This window comes from Trachypithecus francoisi, unplaced genomic scaffold, assembly GCF_009764315.1.
Source record: "Trachypithecus francoisi isolate TF-2019V2 unplaced genomic scaffold, Tfra_2.0 Lachesis_group5, whole genome shotgun sequence".
Lineage (NCBI taxonomy): Eukaryota > Metazoa > Chordata > Mammalia > Primates > Cercopithecidae > Trachypithecus > Trachypithecus francoisi.
Window position 1 is genome coordinate 135,195,435 of NW_022681470.1, and position 27,048 is coordinate 135,222,482.

The window sequence follows — 27,048 nt, forward strand, 5'->3', positions numbered from 1 at the left end:
CAGATGACATACAAATGGTCACAACTAAGAAGGAAAAGCCCAATGTGTGTTCTCCCAGCCTCTGCTTCTGTCATGTTTGTCAATGTTCCATTGGCCAAGGAAAGTCACATGACCAAGCTCATCTTCAAGGTGTGGAGAAATAAACCCCACCTCTTGATAGGAGGAGCTGCAAAGTCACATGGAAAAGAGATATACATAGAAGGACAGGAGAAGTCATTGTGGCAACCATCTACCACTGTATCATTACTCATCAAGAATATGCAAATTAAACCTAAGAAACTGCTGCATACACACGAATGTAGCTCAAATTAATTTGAGTGACAGTACCATGTGTTGCCAAGGATGTGAAGCAATGAAACTTTCATTCATTGATGTACAGATTGAGGTATAAATGGTTTCAACCACATTGAAAAACTATCTGGCAAGATCTACTAAAGCTAAAGATAGGTTTCCTCCAAAATCCAGCAATTCCATTCCTACATTTATACTCAAGAGAAATGAATACCTATGTACACTTAACAAGAACATTCACAGCAGCTTTATTCATAACAATAAAACCTGCAGGATTATTCACAATAGCCAAAATATGGAATCAACCTAACTGCCCATCAGTGGATGAATGGATAAAGAAAATGTGGTATATCTACACAATGGAATATTATTCAGCCTTAATGAGGAAGAAAATTCTGTCATTTGTGATAACATGGATGAACCTGGAGGACAGAACTCAAATGTTCATAAACAGAATAGAATCTTTAAATTGTGGTATATTCAGACTATAGACTATTACACGGCAATTAAAAAGCATAAACTACTGATAATACAACATAGATAAATCTCAATGACACTATATTAAGTGAAAAAAACAGACACAAGAGGGCTGTTTATGGTTCCATTTACATGAACAGGAAAAACAAATCTATGGTGATAGAAGTCAGAATAGTGGTAACCTTTGAGGATGAGGTGGGGCCCAAGGGAAATTTCTGGGATGATAAACTATTTTGAAGGGGCCTGTGGTGGGTATAGACATATGCAAAATTCACCAAGGTGTACCCTAAGATTTATTAACGTTTATGTAAGTTATACCTAAGAGAACTTTAAAACCAAAAAAAAAAAGAACAAGTAAAAATGGAGACTAGTCCCCTGGCTCTGCCACTGTAGAGAGAGTCAGGCCTGTCACATGCCCCCCAGACAACCCTGATAGCCCACCTTAATTTGCTGGGCCTCAGCTTCCTCATCTGTGAATTGGGGATGATAACAGCACATACCTCAAAGTGTCAGTGTGAGGACTAAATTAAAAGATGCAAAGCTTCAGGCAGTGACTACTATCTATTAATAGTAAACTCTAAATAAGTATTTACTATCATTATGATGAATGGTTGAATGTTTAGTAATAGGGAAAAGGATGATCACTTTATAAGAATAAAAGTAACAATTTGTTGGAAATGTAAAAAATGTCAGTATCTATATTTAATTTCATTGCTTCAAAACATATATATGTATGTATATACATAAATTTAAAAATTGACAGAATGGACAAAGATTTTTCAGCAATACATAATCATGGTGGAAGAGTTTAACATACCTCTCTTAATAAATGCTAGATCACAGATCAATATTTATAAACGTGTAGATGGCTTTTAAACACATATGCTTGATCTAGCAGACATCTGCAGAATACAATACATTGATTTCAACCATCCATGAAGCATTTATAAAAACTGACATATACTAAGTGCATCAGTTAGGAATTATATTCAGCTGAAATAAACCTCCCACCAAAAACAAAAACAAAAAAACAAAACAAACAAACAAACAAAACCATCTTCTACCAGTAAGAAGTGCCTATTTTTCATGTATGGGACATCCAGAAACAAAGAGTCCAGGGCTGCTGCAATCACATAAATATGCCAGTTCTATTAAATATATCCTAAATATTTTTTAGATTACAGAAGCAAGATGGATGTGACTTCCAGCCACACTCTTAGCCTGTGGCTTTTACCCTTATGGTCCCAGGAGGGCTCCTCTAGCTCTAGACATCATGTCTCCTTGTCCAAAAGGCAAGAAGTGGAGAGATGTGGCTGCATGAAACTATCCCTGAACACAACATCTTCCCCAGAGTCACATCCAGTGACTTCTCACATTCATACTAGCCAGGACCAGAAGAAATGGCCTGCCCTTGCTTGCAAGAAGGGCTGGGAGATGGAAGCTTTTTTTTTATTATTTTTTTGAGACAAAGAGTCTCACTCTGTTGCCCAGACTGGAGTGCAGTAGTGCAATCTTGGCTCACTGCAACTTCCGCCTCCTGGGTTCAAGCAATTCTCCTGCCTCAACCTCCCAAGTAGCTGGGATTACAGATGCATGTCACCAAACCCAGCTAATTTTTGTATTTTTAGTAGAGAGGGGGTTTCACCATGTTGGCCAGGCTGGTCTCGAACTCCTGACCTCAGGTGATCCCCCTGCCTCAGCCTGGGATTACAGGCATGAGCCACTGTGCCCGGCCAGGTGATGGAAGCTTTTAAATAGTGCATGCCACCAACCTGAACAGAAAACCCAGGTTCTTTTCTAAGGAGGAAGGGGCAATTTTGGCTGGCAGCTAGAAGAGTAAGCCACACCAGACCTAACAGCAAATCTCAGCAAATACCTATGACTCAATAACAAAGAGGCCACATACTCTTCTCACCATGTAATTAAATTAGAAACCACCAACAACAAGGCAACTAAGAAATAGCCATATAAGATGCAGGAACCTTCCAGAAAGATAGAAATATTCTATATCTGGAATGGAGTATTGGTTACATGCATGTATGCATCTGTCAAATTCATCCAACTGTATACTTCAGATGTATGCATTTCGCTGTAAGTCATTATACCTCTATGAAAATATATCCACGTATTAGTTTTGAAAACTCTAATTCCAAATAATAGATGGGTCAAAGAATAAATGATAATGGAGGTTAAGACAACACTTACAATCAAACCAAAATGAAAATATTATACATTGAAACATGAGATGCAGCTAAAGGAGTATTATGAGGGAAAGTCATAGCCCCATGTGTTTATATTTTTACAAAATGGAAGTTAATTAGCAAGGGGCCCACAGTATGGATGAGACATGGCTAAAGGCAGGCTACCATTCCTAATGTTCTCTCTTCCCATGTGGGTTCTTTTGTGTACAGTGAGTGAGGAGCTGTGCCTGAAGGCTTTCTCACACTGATTACATTGATAGGGTCTCCCGGCACTGTGTGTTCTCACATGTACAATAAGATGTGAAGACTGACCAAAGGCTCGCCCACATTCCTGGCATGCATAGGGCTTCTTGCCACTGTGAGTCCTTGCATGTTTCCTGAGGGATGAGGGCTCACTGAAGGCTCGCCCGCATTCCTGGCACACATAGGGCTTCTCTCCAGTGTGAGTTCGCATGTGACTCTTTAGGGTTGAAAGACGACTCAAGACCTGACCGCAAGTCCCGCACTCATACAGTTTCTCCCCTGTATGTATCCTCTTGTGCACGTTCAGATGAGTGCTCGTCCGGAAGGGCTTGCCACACTGGTTGCATTCGTATGGTTTCTCTCTGGTATGGGTTCGCAGATGTGTCTTCAGTGAAGAGTGTTCCCTGAAGGCTTTCCCACACTGGCTGCATTCAAAGGGCTTCTCTCCAGTGTGAGTTCTCACGTGGCTCCTAAGGGATGATGGCTGATTGAAGGCTTTCCCACAATCTTTACACTCATAGGGCTTCTCTCCTGTGTGGTTTCTCTGGTGCAAAATCAGGTTAAAGTTCCTTGTGAAGGTTTTCCCACACTGACTACATTCAAATGGCTTCTCTCCGGTATGGGTTCTCATGTGTCGCCGGAGATTCGAGGAATATTTGAAGGCTTGCCCACATTCTTGACAGTCAAAGCACTTCTCTGCAGTATGAGTCTTCTCATGCCTGATAAGGTCAGAGCTGTATCTGAAGGATTTTTCACATTTGTTACATGCATAGGTTTTATCCCCACTACGGATTTTCTCAGGCACGATTAGATGGGCGCTCTGGAAGAAGGAATTTCTACTCTCTTGACATTCATAGGACACCTCTCCAGCATGAATTTTCTGGTACTGGAAAAGTGGTTCGATGCTGTTAAAAGGTTTCTCAAGTTCATTATATTTATAGAGTTTTTCTCCAGGCTGAGGTTGCTCCTGTCGATGAAGGAAAATGTGAAGACCAAAGGCCTTATTAGATTCACAGACATTCTCCCCTATGTGAAATGAATGTAAGAAAAAGACAGTTCTACATCTAATACTTTTACTGTTTACGGAGTCCATACCATTTCTACCCAGAGTTCCCTCAAGTGAATAGGGTGGATACTCTGTTGCAAAGAGTTATCTTTTCTTTATTTTCATGGGGCTTCTTAGATGCAGAATTTTTCCAATTTGTGCAAGGCTAAAGTAAGTCTTAAACACTTGGTATCTGTGTCATATCTGTGAAAATGCTTACTTGTAAGAACATGATCTACGTTTAGTTTTCCACCAATCCATGACATTCACGGACTCTCTCCCAAGAAACTGCTTCCTCCTGGGTAAGCACTTCCTGCCTTGAATCTCTCTTGGCTCTTGGGCTGCTTTTCTAACTTACAGTAACCCCAGACTCATCCTACTATAGAGAACCACAAATAATCCCTGGTGAGCCTTACCCCTTTCACATCAATGGACAGAATCTCTGTAAAAGGATCTTGGCTAGGAATTGCCTCTTGGGGTTGAAGTTGAGGCTCTGAAATAAATTAGGGAAGAAAAAGTTAAACACAGAGAGAAAGAAACTGTGGGATTAAGGTGACCTAAAAAGTAAGCAATGCACATGTGAACTTTTTTTTTTTTCAAATACTCATCCTAAATACGGGAAGAAATTGCAATGAGAAGGAACACATCTAAGAGTTAACGAAAATTTTAAGGTGTTTGGCTAGGTGAGAAGTTATGTAATCAGACGAACATGGGAAGGAAATATATGAAGATTATGACTAATGTTGAGGAAAAGTATTAGCAAGAATGTTCAGTGGGGAGGAAATGGATAAAATAAACACATGGAAATATTAACTATGAAGAGAAAGTAGGACAAATCTTTCTAGGAGATTAATGTAAAGTTTTAGAGATTAAAAAGGAAAGGGAAAAAGGAAAGAAGGTGGCATTTAATAAGGGAGTTCAACCAAACAGGCTTCTCAGTCAAGCGTATGAATAAGTTGCCCTGATTGACAGTTTCCAAACTGGACACTCCCCTTACTAACCAGAGCTGATGCTCACCTGATCTGCCTGGGCTCACCTGCACAAGTGTCTGAGAGGATGCCCCTGTCAGTGGTCCACTGCTCTCCTCTTTGTTCCAAGTAAGACAAGGCAGTGGGTTTGCACAGTTGATCAGCTGCTCACGAGAGAAACAACGCATGTTGTGGGAGGGCTGTGCCATGCCCTGACTGACACCAGGGCTGATATTCTCAAGTCTCTAAGGGCTCTAGAGATGGGAGGGGCAAAATGCATGTGTCTAAATTCTCATGGACACAGCCAAACTTTTGCACTGAGGAACTAAATACAAGTTCTCTCACTGGGTCCCAGAGGGCACTGAGGCTCTCTGGTCTACAAAACCAAGGGAATACATTTGAGAAGCCCAAAAGCTTTTAATCACGGAGAGAGAGAGCAGTGAAAAGATCTTCATTCCACAGAAAGGCCAGTAGACTGGAAGCTCATGAAGGTGGGAATTATCTGTTTTTCCACCTCTAGGTTTCCGAGACTTGCACAATTTCTGGAGCTTATGGTTGCTGCATAAGCATGTGATGAAAAGACAAAGCCTTGGCTGGGCGCAGTGGCTCATATCTGTAATCCCAGCACTTTGGGAGGCTGAAGCAGGTGGATCGCTTGAGCCCAGAAGTTCGAGACCAGTCTGGGCAACATGGCAAAACCCCATCTCTACAAAAAAAGTACAAAAGTTAGCCAGGTGTGATGACACACGCCTGTGGTCCCAGCTACTCAGGAGGCGGGGGTGTGAGGATCATCTGAGCCCAGGAAGTAGAGGTTGCAGTGAGCCAAAGGTTACAGTGAGCCAAGGTCACGCCATCACACTCCAGCCTGGGCAACAGAGCAAGACTCTGTCTCAGAAAAAAAAAAGAAAAAAAGGAAAGAAAAGATGAAGTCGCCTTACCCACAGAGGCCAGGTTCCTATAGTTCTCCAGCATCACATCTCTATACAGGCTCCTCTGAGTAGAGTCCAGAAACAGCCATTCTTCTGGGGTGAACACCACAGCCACATCTGCAAAGGTGACTGGTTCCTAAAACATACATCCATCCCAGCTCAGCCAGGGACCACCCCCACCAGTACGCCAGCGGATGCTGGAGGCGGGCAGGCCTGGGGAAGGGAAACCCCACGCAGAGGACTTTCAGACAGGGTTCTGAGATCCCCCAGAATCTGCCCGTGGGCTCAGGATTCTGAACCACAACTCCTCTCTCTACACTCCACTCCTTAAGTAAGAACAGCAAGAGGCAATAACTAATGTTGCGAGTCCTGGACCTCAGGACAGGACTTATCTATTGACAAGGAGCAGGAAGCTCTTGCAGATTTGTCCCCCTTCTAGCTCCAGGGTCCAGCAGACGTGAGCATGGTACAGGCAAGAGGGAACTACCTGGAAAATGACTCAACTCATTGTTCAGTGAGACCATGAAGACCACAAAATGAGGCGGCTCACATCCTTGCTTTGTTTTCCCTCCTGGTGCTCAGCAGCCTGGGGAGGGTCTGAACGAGGTGGTGAGATCATGGCCCATGCTCCCCTGCTGCCACCCACTGCAAGAGGCCCAGTCCCTGAAGCACGGAGACCAACCCCATGAAATGATCCAGGCAGGTCACAGGAAGAGGGCGAGTCCAGTCTTTGAGCACAGCAGTGTTCTTTTAGAACAAGAAGTTCTTACCTACCTGTGAATGTGCGGTTGGCAGCCCAGGAGCCATAGCTTCTTCCTCTACTCTGTCCTCCTGAAGCCAGGCAGGGTCCCGTGCAGGCACAGCTAGGGGAGAAGGGAGGAGGTGTGAGGGTTGGTGCCAGGCCCCAAGGCTGTCCACCCTGGCTGTGAGTGATCACATCTGCACACACACACATGCCCACACTCGCAGGGACACACGCATGGAGACACATATCTGCAAGCTCCTGCACATGCATGCGATCACATACACACACACACACACACACAGACATGCACACATATACATGCAGTTACATACCACATGCACCTGTGCGTATATATAACATATACACACAGACCAGCATACACACAAAGACACTTATAGACATGCACACAGACACACACGCGCACACACACACACACACACACACATCCCTTCATTCCATATCCCAAGAGCTATAGACTCAATAATTCACCAGGAGACTCCAAAGTTCCTGCAGCACCCGCCACTGTCCCCTGACTCAGCCTTGGGACAGCTCTTCCTCCCCAGCTGCCTGGCCCCTTCCTCTGCCCCCTACACTGCAGGGCTAGTGGTGCTCCAGGACTTACCACAAGGAGGGCAGGTAAACCACAACCAACCTGCAGGTCTGCCTTAAAAGGAAACTTCCTTCCCACCTGCCGTCAAATCAACACCACTCCTCCCTCTGCACCAGGCATCCTCCTTCTGGCCCATGACAGACAAGCAAGCAACTCCCAGATCATCCCTCATCCCCTGCATCCTCACCTCTCCCTCCCGATGGGACCTTTCCCTTCACTTTTTAAACCTGACCCACACCCAATCCCTGACCCCATGTGTTTTCTGCAGCTGCCATAACAAAGTATCAAACTGAGTGGCTTAAAACCACAGAAATGTATCCTCTCGCAGTTTTAGAGACCAGGAGTCCAAAACTAAGCTCAGCAGGGCCACGCCTCCTCTGACACTGAGCTTCCTCTGACACTCTGAGCCTCCTCTGACACTCTGAGCCTCCTCTGACACTGAGAAGAGTCCTTCCTTGCCTCTCCCTGGCTTCTGGTGGTGGCCATCGATGCTTGGGGCTCCTTGGCTTGTGGATGCATCACTCCAGTGTCTGCCTCCCCTGTCACACGGTCCCCTCCCTGTGTCTGTCTTCACGCAGCATCTTCCTCATGTTCTCATAAGGACACAGTCATGATGGATTGGGGGCCACCCTTGTGACCTCCTAACTTGGTTACAGCTGCAAAGACCCTATTTCCAATAAGGCCACATTCACAGGGTTAGGACTTCAGCCTGTCTTTTTGGAGGGGTACAAGTCAAGCCATAACACCCCACTTTTCCCTTGGGCTACCTCTATCTCTTCATTTCCTATCGTGGGCTATCTACCCTCCGTGCCCACTTCCTCCCCTCCTACTTGCTTCTCATTGCCACCGTTCCAAGGGCTGGCACCACCCTGGAATCACTGGTGACCTCCATCCGTGCTGGGAAATCCCACTGATGTGTGTTCGTCATCCAATCTTTCCTGGGTTTGCTGTTGTTGTTGTTGTTGCTCCTGTTGTTGTTTTGAACCAGAGTCTTGCTCTGTCACCCAGGCTGGAGTGCAGTGGCACAATCACAGCTCACTGCAGCCTCAAACTCCTGGACCCAAGTGATCCTCACACTTCAGCCTCCCAAGTAGCTAAGACTACACGTGTGTGCCACCACACCCAGTTAATTTTTTTTTTTTTTTTTTTTTGAGACGGAGTCTCGCTCTGTCGCCCAGGCTGGAGTGCAGTGGCCGGATCTCAGCTCACTGCAAGCTCTGCCTCCCGGGTTTATGCCATTCTCCTGCCTCAGCCTCCCGAGTAGCTGGGACTACGGGCGCCCGCCACGTCGCCCGGCTAGTTTTTTGTATTTTTTAGTAGAGATGGGGTTTCACCATGTTAGCCAGGATGGTCTCGATCTCCTGACCTCGTGATCCGCCCATCTCGGCCTCCCAAAGTGCTGGGATTACAGGCTTGAGCCACCGCGCCCGGCCACACAGTTAATTTTTAAACAATTTTTGTAGAGATGGGGCTCTCACTATGTTGCCCAGGCTAGCCTTGAATTCCTGGCCTCAAGCGATCCTCCCACCTCAGCCTCCTGAGTAGCCAGGATTATAGCTGCAAGCCACTGCACCTAGCCAATCCCTCCTTCTTACAGTCCACCCAGCCTGTGATCGGTGATCACAACCCCAGCCTCCTCTTTCTTGTAAGAGCTTCTCCTCCAACATGTTGCCGGCACCCACAGGTTACAGGCCCTCCTCTTCGTCTCTCAACTCCCTCTGCCTTGCCGTGCAACCTCACCCATTCTCTGGGTGTCAATTCCCACATCTTCATGATGAAGCCCAAATCTCTAGGCTGACTCTCACATCTGAACACCAGATCATGTATCCAACCATTGGCTCAAATCTTTCTGCCCATCTAAGGGAACAGGAATAGAATGTACCCAAAATGAGGTCCAGAGGTCAGAGCTTCCAACCACAGAGGATTTGTTCCAGGCCTGGAAACCTCCTAGCATTTGCCCTGATGGGTTTTAAACTTGCTCAGGACCCATGACCCCTTTTTCCCTTCCAGTTTCTCCTTTTGAAATGGGAATGTCTATCCTATGCTTGCCCCATCACTGGATCTTGGAAGCGGATCACTTGCTTTCTGATTTCTCACAGGTTCGCAGATGGAGAGGAATTTGGCCCCACAATGGACCACGCTCTGAGTCTCCCTCATACCTGCTGTAAATGACTGACATCATGAGTTGTGGGATTCTCATCAGATGAGATGAGATTTTGAGTTGATGGTGCTTAGATGAGATTTTGCACTTAGAGTTGATGCTGGAATGGATTAAGATTTTGGGAATGTCGGGATCACGTGAGTGTATTTTGCATGTGGGAAGGACATGAATTTGGGGGGACTAGAGAACAGACTGCTATGGCTTGAATTGTGTCCCCCCAAAAAATGGGAAGCCCTAACCCCTAGTATTTCAAAATGTGACCTTATTTGGATATAGGATTGTTACAGATGTAATGAGTTGAGATGACACGAGAGTAGGGCAGGCCCTTTATCCAATACGATGGTTCTCCTAAGAGAAGAGACAGAGACAGAGACACAGAGGGGAGACGGCCATGAGGCAACACAGGCAAAGATGGGAGGGCTGCGTCCACAAGCCAAGGAGCACCAAGGGCTGCAGGCCACCGTTAGAAGACAGGAGGCAGGATCCCCCCTCCCAGAGCCATTACAGGAAGCACACCCATGTCGAAACCTTAATTTCAGACTTCTGGTATCCTAAACTATGAAAGAGAAATTTCTGTTATTAAAAAAAAAAAAAAAACTAGGTCAGGTGCAATGGCTCACACCTGTAATCCCAGCATTTTGGGAGGCTGAGGCCAGTGTATCACTCGAGGTCAGGAGACTAGCCTGGCCAATATGGCGAAACCCCGTCTCTACTAGAAATATAAAAATTATCTGGGTGTGGTGGCACACATCTGTAGTCCCAGCCACTCAGGAGGCTGAGGCACGAGAATCACTTGAACCCAGGAGGCGGAGGTTGCAGTGAGCCAAGATTGCACCACTGCACTCCAGCCTGGTCAACGGAGCAAGACTATGTCTTAAAAAATAAATAAATAAAACTCATCACCGTCCTCCACCATGTCCTCGATCTCAGGAAGTGCTGTCCCTGTCTTTGCTCAGAAATCTCACCGCTCTCTGACACTCTACAGATCCCAGCAACTAACCAGAATACATAGTGATGACATCTCTACATGGCAGGACTCACCCCCAAGCCCCTCTCCCACCCATCCCCGCTACAGCCAACACCTACGTCAAGGCTTTTCTTTTTGGATCCACTGAAATGTCCCCCTCAGAGTGCCCCATCCTGAGGTCTCCTCCTTTGTAGAAAGAGCCCCTTCTCTCCTTTTCTCCAATACGACCCTTTCCCTTTCTTCGCAGCCCTTTCCCAGCTGTAACCAGCTATGTATTTGGGTGTTTATGTTCTGTCATCCTCACTGGATTGGAAGCTTTGTAAGAATAAGCCTGGGTGCTTTTACCACCCTGTTCCCGATACCCTACTTGGCACAAAAATGCTCCATGTCATTGGTAAATGAATATATGAACCACCAAATTAACTCAACCTCCTCAATACAAATGTTTTGTATGCATTATTACTATAAATTTTTTGAGACAGGGTCTTGCTCTGTCACCCAGGCTGGACTAGCTCACTGCAGCCTTGAATTCCTGGGCTCAAGTGATTCTCCCTCCTCAGCCTCCTGAGCAGCGAGACCACAGGTGCACACAACCATGCCTGGCTAATGTTCTTATTTTGTAGAGATGGGGGTCTTGCCCTGTTGCCCAGGCTGGTCTCGAACTCCTGGCCTCAAGAAGTCCTCCCTCCCACCTCAGCCCCCCAAAGTGCTGGGATTACAGGCACGAGCAACCACGCCTCCCACCTCAGCCTCCCAAAGTGCTGGGATTACAGGCACGAGCAACCACGCCTCCCACCTCAGCCCCCCAAAGTGCTGGGATTACAGGCACGAGCCACCACGCCTGGCCTCTATGTGTTTTAAATCATTCCTCACTTCCCTACTGTGCAGAAAGGAGTTAACCCACCAGGCCTGGATGGACTCCTTAGTGAGATGTGTTTACAAGGTTAGCCCTTGGGTGGAGTCTGAGAACTTGGATTTCAGGAAGGTTCCCACCCCCCTAACTGACAAGAGAAACTCCTCCACTTAAACCACTTGTACAAACAACGCGGTTTATGTTGAACACCTACTTTCCTTCTGAAAGGCTGGAATTTAGGGACTGTTTCCTCCAAAACTCACACTGAAATGTTAATGCCCAGTGTCGGAGGCGGCATTTGGGGGCAGATCCCTCAAGAATTGATTCATGCTCCCCCACGGAGAGAATGAGTACGCTTCTGTTACTTCCCAAGGGAGCTGGTTGTTAAAAAGAGCCTGGCACCTTTCCCCCTTCCCTACCCTCCCCACCACCCCTGCTCCTGCTTCCTCCCTCACCATGTGATCTCGACACACTGGCTCCCCTTCCCCTTCTGCCATAAGTGGAAGCAGCCTGAGGCCCTCTCCAGGAGCAGATGTGGGTGCCATGCTTCTGGGACAGCCTGCAGAACCGTGAGTCAAATACACTTCTTTTTTTTTCAAACAGGGTCTCACTCTGTTCCCCAGGCTGGGGTGCAGTGGTGCAATCTCAGCTCACTGCAACCTCTGCCTCCCAGGCTCAAGTGATTCTCCCACCCCAGTCTCCCAAGTAGCTGGGATTATAGGCACACGCCACCATGCCTGGCTAATTTTTGTATTTTTAGTAGGGACATGGTTTCACCATGTTGGCCAGGCTCCTGACCTCAAGTGATCGGCCCACCTTGGCCTCCCAAAGTGCTGGGATTCCAAGCATGAGCCACTGCGCCTATCCTTCTTTTCTTTATAAATCACCCAACTCTGGTATTCCCTTACAGCAACACGAACCAACTAAGACAGGCACATTCTGAGCTGTACCTCAAGTCAGCCTACTTGGCCAGTGAAAACGGTGTGCGCTCAGTCTCTAATAAGCTTTGCTAGTAGACAACATCGCATGTGATGCTGGCACAACTTGGCGATAGAGAATTAAGTCTGTCCTGTGCGACTGTGCTCGGAGAGGACTCTGGAAGCCTGGGTCTGGTTTCCTCGGGGCTTCCTTTTGCTTCTTTTTTTTCTTTTTTCTTTTTTTTTTTTTTTGAGACAGAGTCTTACTGCAACCTCCTCCTCTCGGGTTCAAGCGATTCTCCTGCCTCACCACCATGCTCGGCTAATTTTTGTATTTTTAGTAGAGATGGGGTTTTGCCATGTTGGCCAGGCCAGTCTCCAACTCCTGGCCTCAAGCGATCCGCCCGCCTCGGCCTCCCAAAGTGCTGGGATTAGGTGTGAGCCACCGCGCCCGGCACCCCCTTTGTTGATTCTGCTTGATATTCGCTTGCGGTAATAAATCATAGCCATGAGTATGACATCTCCTGTGAGCCCTCCTAGTGGATCACCGAGCCTGGAATGGTCTTGGGGGAACCCAGCACACCTCCTCCACACTCAACCCCAAGTCTAGACCAGCACCACTTTACTCCTAACAGCCTCCACCTACCACTGCTTTCCTCGCTGAGCCCACACTCCTCACAGGTGCTGGGGGGTGGGGTTCTGTTAAAATCACAGGTGCAAGGCCGGGCGCGGTAGCTCTCGCCTGTAATCCCAGCACTTGGGGAGGCCGAGGCAGGCGGATCACGAGATCAGGAGATCAAGAACATCCTGGCTAACATGGTGAAACCCCGTCTCTACTAAAAATACAAAAAATTAGCCGGGCATGGTGGTGGGCGCCTGTAGTCCCAGCTACTCGGGAGGCTGAGGCAGGAGAATGGTGTAAACCCCGGAGGCGGAGGCAGAGCTTGCAGTGAGCCGAGATGGCACCACTGCACTCCAGCCTGGGTGACAGAGTGAGACTCCATCTCAAAAAAAAAGAAAAAGAAAAAAAAAAAAATCACAGGTGCATTGCACCACTCACCTAAACACATCACTGGCTCCCAGTGGGCTTAGAACATGGGCCAACGTTCTTGTCCTGCACTTCCAAGCCCTGAACAATCTGGAACCTACTTCTTCTTCAATCAGCTCACACCACTCTCTCTCCACTTCTCCCTCTTCCCTTCACAGCATCTTCCATGGGCCCTGGATGCAACCGGTTCTTTGCTCCATGGGGAATTTTATCCATGTTATTCCTAAGCCTGTTATCCTCTCTCCGAACCTCCCAATAGCCCAACACCTGACCAAGCTAAATGTTATAGTATTTATCATGGTCTAGGTCAGGGTTGGTCCCCCAGGGTACATTTGGTGTCGAGCTGTCATTCCAAAATACCATGCACTAGGTGACTTCACAGAAATTTGCTGCTAACAGTGCTGGATGCTGGAAGTTTGAGATCAAGATGCCAGCATGGTTGGTTTCTGGTGAGGGCTCTCTTCCTGGCTTGCAGACAGCTGCCTTCTGGCTGTGTCCTCACATGGGCGAGAGAGAGTTCTGGTGTCTCTTCCTCTTTTTGTAAGGGCATGAGTTCTGTTGGTTCAGGCTTTCACCCTTATGACCTTATTTAACCTTTATCACCTCCTCAGAGGCCCCATTTCCCATGGCACCTTCAGGGGAGACATTAGGGCTTCAACACGAACTTTGGGGAGGGGAAGCACAATTCAGTCTGTAGCATCTAGAGACATTTTAGCTTTTCATGACTAGGGGGTACGTGGATGTTATAAGCTGAAGTGTATTACCCCAAAAATTCACATCTTGAAGTCTTAATCCCTGGTATCTTATCTCACCCCGGTAACCATATTTGAACATACAGTCTTTAGAGATAATTAAATTAAAATGGTGTCAGTAGGCCGGGCGCAGTGGCTCAAGCCTGTAATCCCAGCACTTTGGGAGGCCGAGACGGGTGGATCACGAGGTCAGGAGATCGAGACCATCCTGGCTAACACGGTGAAACCCCGTCTCTACTAAAAAAATACAAAAAAAAATCTAGCCGGGTGAGGTGGCGGGCGCCTGTAGTCCCAGCTACTGCGGAGGCTGAGGCAGGAGAATGGCGTAAACCCGGGAGGCGGAGCTTTCAGTGAGCTGAGATCCGGCCACTGCACTCCAGCCCGGGCGACAGAGCGAGACTCCGTCTCAAAAAAAAAAAAAAAATATGGTGTCAGTAGGGCGGGCCCTAGTCCAATATGACTGGTGTACTTAAAAGATGTATTAGTCCACTTTGCACTGCTATAAAGAACTACCTGAGACTGGGAAATTTATAGAGAAAAGAGGTTTAATTTGGCTCCTGGTTCCACAGGTTGTATAGGAAGCATGGCTGGGCAGGACTCAGGAAACTTACAATCATGGCAGAAGGCAAAGGGGAAGCAGGCATGTGCTACATGGCTGGAGCAGGAGGAAGAGAGAGAAGCGGGAGGTGCTACACACTTTTAAACAACCGGATCTCGTGAGAACTCACTCATTATCAAGAGAAAACAGCAAGGGGAAGTCCACCCCCATGATCCAGTCACCTCCCACCAAGCCCTTCCTCCAACATTGGAGATTACAATTTGACATGAGATTTAGGCGGAGACACAAATCCAAACCCCATCACAAGAAGATGACGTTTGGACACAGGCATGTACAGAGGGAAGAGGATGTGAAGACACAGAGACAAGATGGCCATCTACACACCAAGGAGAGGCTTCCAAAGGAACCAACCCTGCCAACACCTTGATCTCAAGCTTCTGGCCTCCAGAGCAGTGAGACAACATATTTCTGCTGTTTAATCCACCCAGCTGGTGGAACTTTGATACGGCAGCCCTGGCAAACTCATAGAGGAAAAGCGCTCCTAGCATCTAGTGAGTTGAGGCCGGGGATGCTGCTCAACATCCTACAATGCACAGGACAGCCCACAACTGAGAGTGAACAGGCCCCAGTATCAGCAGTGTTGCAGTTGAGAAACCCTGGCCTAAGCTTAAATATCCATCCTTTCCCAGAACTCTCCCCTGTGCCCTGAGATGGAGTCCTTGTACAACACGCTTCCACTGGACTCTGTTATTCATTTCAAACTCTGACCACCCAGCAGACTGTGCGCTTCACGGAAGAGGGGTCAGTGTTTTCTTTGTGACTGTTTCCTGGTCCCCATCTCACCACCAGACGACAATGGTAGTGTTACCCACTTCAAGAAGTAATAGACCGGGCATGGTGGCTCACACCTCTGGTCCCAGCACTTTGGGAGGCCGAGGTAGGCAGATCATTTGAGGTCAAGAGCTTGAGACCAGCCTGGCCAACATGGCAAAACCTTGTCTCTACTAAAAATACAAAAATTAGCCGGGCATGGTAGCACACACCTCTAATCCCAGCTACTCGGGAGGCTGAGGCAGGAGAATCGCTTGAACCCGGGAGGCGGAGGTTGCAGTGAGCCGAGATCGCGCCACTATACTCCAGTCTGGGTGACAAAGCGAGATGCTGTCTCAATTGAAAAAAAAGAAGAAGAAGAAGAAGTAACAAAATAGAGCCTAGCCCAGAAGGCTTACCAAAAATATACTGAAGAGAAACACATGACCTAGATCTAAGAATTGTTCCCTGTCAAGAAGATAACAGAGATTCCAGACACAAGAGTGGATGGCACTTTTAAGAGACAAAGTTTATTATTCTTACTAGAAGGCAAACTGGAAGAAAACAAACACCTTACCATTAAAGCTAAAATGTTATTTGTCTTCTGGAATTAAATTCTTCCCCACTTCTCAGGAGAAGTGGCTTTGAACCTCTTTTTTTAGAGACAGGGACTCATTCTGTCACCCAGGCTGCAAAGTACAGTAAAGCAATTGTAGTTCACATCAGCCTTGACCTCCTGGGCTCAAGCGATCCTCCTGCGTCAGTCTCTCAAGTAGCTGGGACTTAGGAGGCACCACCCATGGCTAATTTTTTTTTTTTTTTTTTTTTTTTTTTTAGAAATAGGGGTCTCACTATGTTACCCAGGCTGATCTCGAACTCCTGGCCTCAAGCAATCCTCCTGCCCACGCCTTGCAAAGCACTGGGATTAAAGGCATGAGCCACTGCAACCAGCCTGAACCTCATTTTTAAAAACTCAGTTAAAACACAGGCCATTTCTAGTAAATTCAATCATAATTTTCAAAAATCAATATTATCGTGTAATCAAGAATTTCATGTTGCCCAAAGAGAGGTCTGGCCTTTTCCTGCGGTTGAGTGAACCCTCTCTTTCTTAACAGAAAACTCTGTCACTGGAAGTGCCCTCCTGCTTAAACACACAAATAACGAGAGAAGCTTTCTGCATCCTCTCCCTACGGTGCCAGGGCAGTGCCTGCAGTCAGAGGAAATGTAGGCAGGATGGAATACAAGTTCCTGGACAGAACCCAAGGATAGCAGGGCCCTCTGGCCACGTGTTCCATGCGGCACTCACTCACCAGAATCCTCGGCCACCCAGGGGTCGGGGTGGCCCAGTGTAGGCACTGGTATCAACACCCTCTGAATCTGCACAGCGGCCTTTAGTCCCTGCACAGAGTGACAGGGGTCACAGATTAGCGTCAAGAGGCTGAGGGGGTCCACTCACACCGCTCACCCCAATGAATGTGCATGTTTGATCCTGCTTTGGGGAACATATTAATAAAAGAAGAGATAGACCCATTTACCTTGTCAGGATTTACCCAATCCTTAAATACAAAGCTAATCACTGTGATCCAAAATGGCCTGGAGAGAGGGTGCCCAGGCAGGGGCTGGGGAAGGTGGCACCCTCCAAGGAGGCTCCAGAAGTCAGGGAAAAGCTGGGAAAAAAGTGGGGTGTAGATGGCCAGGAGGTTGAGGGGTAGAGGGAAGATGGAGCTTGGAGGTGGACTTGCGTGAATGAGGAGCAGGCAGTCAGTGAGTTTTTCTGGGAGGAAGACCTCTCCTTGGAGTAGGATGTGAACTCTTCTCTCTGGCAGCTGCTTGCTAAGGAAACACGTCTGACCTGACTTGCACTTCTAATGGATCGCTCTGGCTTCTGTGTCCAGGGTGGGGCCCAAGCGCCTGTCAGGAGCCGACCTAGAATCCAGGAGAGCTAACAGTGGCTCTGGGCAGGGGGGGCAGCAGCGGGGACGGGAGGGGCAGCTGGAGGTGGGTTACATTTTGGAGATAATGCTAGCAGGACTTGGTGGTGGATGGGGGGTGGAGGGTACATGCAGCAGGTCCCTTGGGCGAGGGAACAGGGCAGGGACAAGTGGCAGGAGGCCTTTTCTCCTCGTGCAGGGCTCAGGATGTGCCTTACAGCAGTAGTCACCAACCTTTTTGGCACCAGGGACCAGTTTCATGGAAGACAATTTTTCCACAAACCAGGGTGGGGGTATGGTTTTGGCATGAAACTGTTCCACCTCAATTATCAGGTATTAGTTAGATTCTCATAAGGAGCCTGCAGCCTAGATCCCTCACATGGGCAGTTCACAATAGGATTCACGCTTCCCCGAGAATCCAGTGCTGCTGCTGATCCGACAGGAGGCAGAGATCACGCATGGATGCTAGCCCGCCGCTCACCTCCTGCTCTGCAGCCTGCTTCCTAACAGGCTAGGGGCTAGCACTGGCCCACGGCCTGGGGGTTAGCGACCCTTGCCTTACAGCATCTCTCTCTCCCATTCTCTCTCTGCCTTGGTAAGGACACACAGGGCCCTGAGCCAAGAGGTCCTCGCTTCCCTGAGCCTGCTCAGGTCACAGGACCTGCCAGTTCCCGTCCGTTTCAAGGTCATGGAAGCAGTGGGACTGGGATGGAAGGACAGGAAGAAAAAAGGCTGGACCAGGAAAGGCAGGGCCCACAGTCCAACAACCAGACCCTCCCCCAGGACCCACCCTGGAGCCGGCCATCACCCTGGGGACAAGTATATTCAACACAGAAACAGACTGCACCACCCCAAGCCCACAGCCGGGGCCTCCTACCGGCCCCAGACGCCCTCCTTTCCCTCCCCTACCCCAATTTACAGACACCCCGCACCCCAGGCCTTCCTGACTGCGCCTGGTGCCATCACAGTGAACCTCTCCCAGGCTTACCGTGCATCCCGGAGACCAAGGCGGCTCCTGGAGAGCTGGCCGGTCCTCTTGAGTCAACGGTGTCTCCTTCGCTTCTATAGAGGGCACCAGCTGCATCCTCAGGAACAGCCCCGGCCCCTGAAAAAACAGGAGGATGCTGAGCAGGACAGAGGTAGCACTGCAGCTGTTCTCGGCCCAAAAGACCTTTGGTTTGGGGCTTAGGGCTGCCAGATGCCAAGGCAAATGGGGCTGGGTGCGGTGGCTCATGCCAATAATCCCAGCACTTTGGGAGGCTGAGGTGGAAGAATTGCTTGAGGCCAGGAGTTCAAGACCAGCCTGGCCAACATGGCGAAGCCCCATTGATATGGTTTGGCTCTGCCCCCACCAAAATTTCATCTTGAATTCCCACGTGTTGTGAGAGGGACCCAGTGGGAGGTAATTGAATCATGGGGGCAGGCCTTTCCCATGATTGTTCTCATGATAATAAGTAAGTCTCATGAGATCTGATGGTTATTATAAGGGGAGTTTTCCTGTGCAAGGTCTCTTTAGTTCCTGTCATCCATGTAAGACGTGACTTGCTCCTCCTTGCCTTCTGCCATGATTGTGAGGCGAGGCTTCCCCAGCCACGTGGAACTGTAAGTCTAACAAAATCTCTCTCTTTTGTAAATTGCCCAGTCTCATTGGGTATGTCTTTATCAGTAGCATGAAAACAGACTGATACACCCATCTCTACTAAAAATACAAAAATTAGCCAAGTGCGGTGGTGCACACCTATAGTCCCAGCTGCTCGGGAGGCTGAAGCACGAGAATCACTTGAACCTGGGAGGCAGAAGTTGCAGTGAGCTGAGATTGCATTACTACACTCCAGCCTAGGTGACAGAGTGAGACTGTGTCTTTAAAAAAAAAACAAAAAAGGCAAGGTACACGGGTCTGGCATCTGGTAGCCTCAGACCTAGTAACTACTCCCAACCTACTGCAGGCACCAGCTGCCACCAAGGGTCTCCAGGATTTAACACACTGCAGATGCAGAGACAGACCTGAGGTGAGGACAGAGCCCCTGGAGAGTCTATGAGATGTTTCACTACAGAACATTAGGGTGTGGCACAGAGGGGTGGCTGTGTGAAGAGGCAGCAGGAGGGTGGCCACCCGCAAGCCAAGGAGAGAGGCCTCGGGAGAACCCAGCCCCGCTGCCACCTTGATCTTGGGCTTCTGGCCTCCAGAAGGGTAAGAAAATAAATTTCCGCTGTTTAAGTCACCCAAAAAACAAAAAAGAAAGAAAGGTCAGGAGATATCGGTTCTGAATAGGAATGCTGTCCTTGTCCACAGGGCATCCATCATTCACAGGGTCAAACTGCCAGCCAACTTTGTCTCCAACTCCCCTGTGACCCACAGCCCACACACCATACCAGTTCTTATTGCACCGGCTCCTTATCTCAGTCAATATTTCCCCTGCCCTAAAACAGCCAGGGACAGCACCTACCCGCCAAGGTCCACTAAAATTATTCAAACTGACCGATCCTGGGCAGTTTACCCTGCCCAGCCTCACCTTTCCTGTGGAAACCCCAAGAAAGGCTCTGGCCTGGGCTATCCCCTTGCTCCTTTCTGCCTCCAGGCTGACCTTGGTGCTTCCCTGTGTGGACCTGTGTGGCATGGTGTACCCTATCCGCCCAAGAAATACAAGTAATCAAAATTTTCCAATGACATTGGCCTTTCTGAGTCATAAATTAAAATCGCACAGGTACGTTTTAAGACAAATGGTTGCATCAGAATCATTTAGACACAGGTCACTCTACTTAAACTGTTTTTAGGTGTTCTGCCGATTTGTCGAACAAATATGTACCGGGCTGATATGGTTTGGCTGTGTCCCCGCCCCAGTCTCATCTTGTAGTTCCCATCATCCCCACATGTCCCGGGAGGGGCCTGGTGGGAGATAATTGAATCATGGGAGTGGTTACCCCCACGCTGCTGTTCTCACGATAGTGCGTGAGTTCTCACAAGATCTGACGGTTTTATGAGGGGCTTTTCCCCCTTTTGTCTGTACTTCTCCTTCCTGCCCACCATCTGAAGGACGTGTTTCCTTCCCCTGCTACCATGGGGTAAGTTTCCTGAGGGCTCCCCAGCCATGCTGAACTGTGAGTCCATTAAACCTCTATCCTTTACAGATCACCCAGTCTTGGATATGTCTTTATTAGCACGGTGAGAACGGACTGAGACATGGGCACTGCCGGTGCAGGCCTGGGGACCCAGCAGAGGACGAGAGCAGCAACACTGCAGCCTCAAAGAGCTGGGTGTCTGCAGAAGAGGCAGCTGTGGGGTGGCCCTGGGACAGAAGAAGGGCTGTTCCTCAGCCTCCCTTGGGGTTTTTTATTTTTCTTTGAGACAGAATCCTGCTCCGTCACCCAGGCTGGAGAGCAGTGGTGCAAACACATGGCCCACTGCAGCCTTGAATTCCTGGGTTCAAGCAATTTTCTCGCCTCAGCCTCCCAAGTAGCTGAACTACAGGTACACACCACCACACCTGGCTATGGCTAATTTTTGTGTTTTGCAGAGACGGGTTCTTGCTATGTTGCCCAGGCTGGTTTCAAACTCCTGAGCTCTAGTGGTCCTCCCACCTTGGCCTCCTGAGTTGCTGGGATTCTGGGGTGAGCCCCCACGCCTGACTTCCTTGGGGCTCTTCTAAGAGCAGTTTCCCACCCTCCTCTTCACTGGTCCCTCCGCTGGACCAGCCGACAAAAGAGAGGGAGGCCATGGGGACTCACTCTGTCCCTGGCCATCAGCACTTTTTCCCATGTGACAGGGAGGTCTCAGAGCCACCGTGCAGGGTCTCAATGATTGTGACAAGGCGCAATGATGCCTGGCATGGCCCGGAAGGGCTACCTGAAGGGTCAGCACCATCACCCCAGTGGCAGGTTGTATGATTGTCAGGCAGCAGAACCTGGCAGCTGAGACTGTGGTCTCTGGGGTTAGGTCTGGGTTCAACTCCTAGCTCCAAACCCACCTCTACTACTCACGGGCTGGATGTCTTCAGTGATGAACTCCTCAGCTTCTCTAAATATGTGTCCATAGGTGGACCTCTTCTGCCCACTCAGAATAGTCTGTGACTGCCTGTTTCCTGGGACTCTGATGTAACAAGAGCCCCATGCCTGCCACTCTCAGCACCCCATTACAGAGGGACTTGCTGGGCTGGGTGTGGAGTTCTGTGGAGGGCGCTGGAGCCCTGTACTGAAAGGAGAGAGCCCACAGAAACGAAGAGGGCACCGGGCCCTCGTGGCTCATTCTCTCTCGCTCTCTCCTTTCTTCACATGGGGGTCCACCTGCTGAGCAAGAGAGACATAGGGGTGGAGGATGGGACCTGGAGACGCCTTCTGTAACACCTTATCCATTCATCCCTTCATTCAACAAGCATTGGGGGCTACGTGACACACAGAATGCCCTGCAGTGCCAGCCTGCACAACACAGTGAGACTTCTCTCCAAAACAATTTTTTAAAATTAGCCAGACATGGTGGTGCACGCCTGTAGTCCCAGCTACTCGGGAGGAGACTGAGGCAGGAAGAGCACTTGAGCTAAGAAGTTCGAAGCTACAGGGAGCTATGATCATGCCGGTGCACTCCTGCCTAGGCGAGAGAACAAGACCCCATATCTATTTAAAAAGATAAGAAAGGAAAAAGGATGTTCTGTAATGAGGCTGATCACAACCACCACATCGGATGAGGAACCTGCGATCCAGCAGCCCTGATAAGACATTCTCAGAACTCAAGGTCTCAAAACCCAAGCACCTGTTCCCAAGGAGCTACTGGAGGGTGTTCTCCACGAAAACAAGAGTGTAAACCAAGAATGAGCAGGGCCTGGGGAGTGAGGAGGGCTGTCAGCTGCCCAGGGGTCTGTTGCACCCAGGCAGGTTGTGAGTTTTGGCTGATCTGCAGCCCACCCCAGGCTGCACAGGTTGAGGCTTCTCAGTGTTCCAGAAGCTTCCCTGGCAAAGAAGTGGAATGTGGGTCTCTAAAACGTAGGCCACCGCACCCTATCCACTGGGTGGGGCATCTCTGATGCTGACACCCATCCATGACACAGGGGAAGGGGCACTGACTGAGGGATCCCGGGGTTCTCACTGACCCTGGGACTAACAGACCCCACCTGGGGAGTGAAGCTGAGCTCTGTGCCTCCTTCTATCCAAACACTAACCCTAACTTTCACCAACACTCAGGAATGGGAACCCAAACTTTGGAAGGTCCTGTCGTTTGAGGGGGAGGGAATTCAGGGCCAAAGAGGGGATGGTGGGGACTCAGTGTATATTTTCTCCTGTACTGTTAATGTACAAGCTCATATGGAAGGCTTTTTCCACACTGAAAAGGGCTTCCTTCCAGTGTGGAATCTAGACGGGTCTCCTAAGAAAAGAAGGATGTCCAACAACCTTCCCACATTCCTTCCAATCAAAGCGGCCTCTGTCTGGCCAGTTCTCTCATCCAAATCCAGGTTACAGCTCCTCCAGAAACACTCCCTGCCTCCTTTCAACTCCTCAGGAGCCTCTTCTCCAGGTGGAACTTGCTCCTGACAAGGGGTGAGTAATGGCTGGGCCCACTGGCTCACACCTGTAGTCCCAGCTACTTGGGTGGCTGAGGTGGGAGGATCATATGAGGCCAGGAGTTCAAGATCATCCTGGGCAACACAGCAAGATCCCATCTCTAAGAAAAAAAAAAAAGAAAGAAAAAGAAAAAAAATAGCTGGACATGGTGACTCAGGCCTGTGGTCCCGGGTACTCGGGAGGCTGAGGTAGAAGGATCACTTCAGCCCAGAATTTGAGGCTGCAGTGAGTCATGAACATGCTACTGCATTCCAGCCTGCGTGGCAGAGCAAGACCCTGTCTGTTAAAAAACAGAAAAAGAGGTGAGTGATGGTGGGAAGCTCGCCAATATCTGTGTCAGTGCCCAGGGGTCCTCCCCACCAGGAGCATATTCTCAAGATTTTCAAGCCATGCCTTGTTTAGACAGCTGGGGTTCGTCAAGTTGAGTGTGTTGCCAGCTCTACCACAGGGCTCCCTCTTACTCACAATGGGGCTTCTCTACCAGGAGGGGTTTTTCTGACAGTTGCTAAGGAGGAAGTCATATTTCACACACTCAATGTCTGACTCACATTTATTAAAATGTTTCCTTCAGGAAACCTTCTAGAAAAAAAGAATCTTGAGGCAGGCAGATCGCTTGAGGCCAGAAGTTTGAGACCAGCCTGGCCAACACAGTGAAACACTGTCTCTACCAAAAAATACCAAAATTAGCCAGGCGTAGTGGTGCACGCCTGCAGTTCCAACTACTCGGGAGGCAGAAGCAGAAGAATCACTTGATCCCGGGAGGTGGAGGCTGAAATGAGCCAACATCATGCCACTGCATTCCAGCCTGGGTGACAGAGCGAGACTCTGTCTCAAAAAAAAAAAAAAAAAAAAAAAAAATCTTGAGCAACAGTCAGAGTTTGCCCAAATTCAGAAGTCACAGGAACTCAGACACTGTTTCCCTTCCAAGAGATACCCACGCTGCTAACATCTCCCTGGCTCTGGTCCTGTATTTCCACCTCACGTGTTCCTCAACTTCTCCCGTGCTGGGAGCCAGGGAAAAACCACGTGCATCTTACCATTTGCATGTCCCTGGAGGATGCTTCTTCCAAAAGAGCCTGCATAGAAGGCAACTCTTTGGGTTTAAGCTGAGATTCCCAGGCTGAAATGAACGGGGGGAAAAAAATGAACTCCTTTCAGAAAGAAATAGTGACATTAAATTGAAAATATATATTCACATACATATACACACTATACACACATAGCCCTTTTCTTTTAATATTGAATATAAGTACTCAAATTTTAATACCAAATACATATATTCAAGTTGAGATTTCCAGTCTGAAATGAATTGGGAAAAAATGAACTCCTTTCAAAAAGAAATAGTGGCATAAAATTGAAAATACATATGTACACCTTTGTTTTGTTTTGAGACAAAGTGTTGCTCTTTGACCCAGGTTGGAGTGCAGTGGCACGATCTTGGCTCACTGCAACCTCCACCTCCCGAGTTCAAGCAATTCTCTGCCTCAGCCTCCCAAGTAGCTGGGATTACAGGCACCCACCACCACATCTGGCTAATTTGTTTTTATATTTTCAGTAGAGACGGGATTTCACCATCCTGGCCAGGCTGGTCTTCAACTCCTGACCTTGTGATCCACCCATCTCAGCCTCCCAAAGTGCTGGGATTACAGGCATGAGTCACATGTTTTCTTTACTTTTTATTTTATTTTTGAGACAGGGTCTCACTCTGTTACCCAGGCTGGAGTGTAGTGGTGCGATCTTGGCTCACTGCAACCTCCACCTCCCAGCTCCCAAGCAGCTGGGATTACAGGCATGCACCACCTAATTTTTTTTTTTTATGCCCAGCTAATTTTTTTTTTTTTTTGAGATGGAGTCTCACTCTGTCGCCCAGGCTGGAGTACAGTGGCGTGATCCTGGCTCACTGCAACCTCCGCCTCCCAGGTTCAAGCGATTCTAATGTCTCAACCTCCTGAGTAGCTGGGATTACCACCATGCCAGGCTAATTTTTGTATTTTTAGTAGAGACAGGGTTTCGCCATGTTGGGCCAGGCTGGTCTCGAACACCAGACCTGAAGTGATCGGCCCAAAGTGCTGGGACTGCAGCCATGAGCCACCACACCCAACCCAGCTTTTAATATCGACCCTAGACTTGGGAAGAGCCTGAAAGGGAAGACAGCATCTGTGTGTGGGGCTATGTGTGGACTCTGGCAGTCATGAGGGGGAAATGAGAGGCAATTTCCTAGCTAAGAATTCTATGAGGACTGAGACTATTTCCAGAAAGCAGATGTTATTAGAAAAAAGAGCAAGAAAGAACTAGACAAAGAACATACATAGAAAGGTTAAATTTTTCTTTTTTTTTTGAGACGGAGTCTCGTTCTGTCGCCCAGGCTGGAGGGCAGTGGCCGGATCTCAGCTCACTGCAAGCTCCGCCTCCCGGGTTTATGCCATTCTCCTGCCTCAGCCTCAGCCTCCCGAGTAGCTGGGACTACAGGCACCCGCTACCTCGCCCGGCTAGTGTTTTGTATTTTTTTTTAGTAGAGACGGGGTTTCACCGTGTTAGCCAGGATAGTCTCAATCTCCTGACCTCGTGATTCTCCCATCTCGGCCTCCCAAAGTTCTGGGATTACAGGCTTGAGCCACCATGCCTGGCCAGAAAGGTTAAATTTAAAAAGGAAGTAGATGACAAATATGAGTGAGAATGTGGAGAAAGTCAGAACTCTCATCACCACTGGTGGGAATGTAAAATGGTGCACCTGTTTTGCGAAGTGGTATGACAGTTGCTCAAGAAGTTAAGCATAGCATTACCATATGAGCCAGCAATTCCACTCCTCAGTGTATACCTAAGAGAATTAAATACATGTCTACATAAATCTTGTATACAAGGCCAGGCGCAGTGGCGCACGCCTATAATCCCGCTACTCTGGGAGGCCGAGGTGGGAGGATCACCCCAACCCAGGAGTTCAAGACCAGCCTGGGCAACATAGGAAGAATGGTCTCTAGAAAAAAAATTAAAACTAGCCAGGCATGAGGACATGCATCTGTGGTCCCAGCTACTCAAGAGGCTGAGGTGGGAGAATCACTTGAGCCCAAAAGGCTGAGGCTGCAGTGACCTATGATCGTACCACTGCACTCCAGCCTGGGCGACAGAACAAGACACTATCAAAAAAAAATAAAAAAGAAAAGGAAAGAAAAAGGAAATATTGTACACAAATGTTCACAGCAAAATTATTCACAATAGCTAAAAAGTAGAAACAATCCAACTGTCTATCAACTGATGATAATCAAAATGTAGCTTATCCATACAATGTATATTATTCAGCCTTAAAAAGGAATTAAGTTCTGATTCACGCTACAACATGGATGGATCTGGGAAACATGAGGCTAAGTGAAAGAAGGCAGATACTGCTGTAGTTTAAGTGTGTCCTCCACAGTTCATGGATTGGAAGCAATTCTCATACAATAGTATTGAGAGCTGCAACCTTTAAAAGGTGATTAGGTGGCTGGGCACAATGGCTCACACCTGTTATCCCAGTACTTTGTGAGGCCGAGGTAGACCACAAGGTCAGGAGTTCGAGACCAGCCTGGCCAACATGGTGGCCAACATGGTGAAACCCCATCTCTACTAAAAACACAAAAATTAGCCGGGTGTGGTGGTGGGCGCCTGTAATCCCAGCTACTCAGGAGGCTGAGGCAGGAGAATCGCTTGAACCCGGGAGACAGAGGTTGCAGTGAGCCGAGATCGCACCACTGCACTCACTCCAACCTGGGCAACAAGAGCGAAACTCCATCTAAAAAAAAAAAAAAAAGGTGATTAGGTCATGAGGAATCTGCCCTCATGGATGGATTAAAGTGGTTACTTCAGAAGGGGGTTAGTTATCTCTAGAGTGGCCTTGTTGTAAAAACAAATCTGGGCCTCTCTTGTTCTCTTGCAACATGACGTCTTCCACCATGTTAGGATGCTGAAAGAAGGCCCTTACCAGATGCAGCCCCTCAACCTTAGACTTCCCAGTCTC

The 27,048-nt window shown here is 48.4% G+C and overlaps 1 protein-coding gene across 14 annotated transcripts in view; it reads right to left on the reverse strand.

Moving 5' to 3' along the window:
* Nucleotides 1-1,439: 1,439 nt before the first annotated feature.
* The window catches only part of ZNF333 (zinc finger protein 333), a 33,265-nt gene continuing 7,656 nt past the window's right edge, over nucleotides 1,440-27,048 (reverse strand). For 3 of the 14 annotated variants that reach the window (XM_033198393.1, XM_033198379.1, XM_033198392.1), the window contains 8 exons: nucleotides 24,095-24,177; nucleotides 18,496-18,612; nucleotides 16,887-16,974; nucleotides 6,929-7,017; nucleotides 6,164-6,290; nucleotides 5,294-5,389; nucleotides 4,674-4,750; nucleotides 2,672-4,179 (listed from right to left, as the gene is read on the reverse strand). In XM_033198393.1, the coding sequence (XP_033054284.1) occupies nucleotides 3,082-4,179; nucleotides 4,674-4,750; nucleotides 5,294-5,389; nucleotides 6,164-6,290; nucleotides 6,929-7,017; nucleotides 16,887-16,974; nucleotides 18,496-18,612; nucleotides 24,095-24,177 (1,775 nt within the window). In that variant the 3' untranslated portion in view covers nucleotides 2,672-3,081. Of the gene's footprint in view, nucleotides 4,180-4,673; nucleotides 4,751-5,293; nucleotides 5,390-6,163; nucleotides 6,291-6,928; nucleotides 7,018-16,886; nucleotides 16,975-18,495; nucleotides 18,613-21,472; nucleotides 21,792-24,094; nucleotides 24,178-27,048 lie in introns of all 14 variants that reach the window. The other 11 variants (XM_033198391.1, XM_033198384.1, XM_033198386.1 and 8 more) reach the window with 11 other exon arrangements.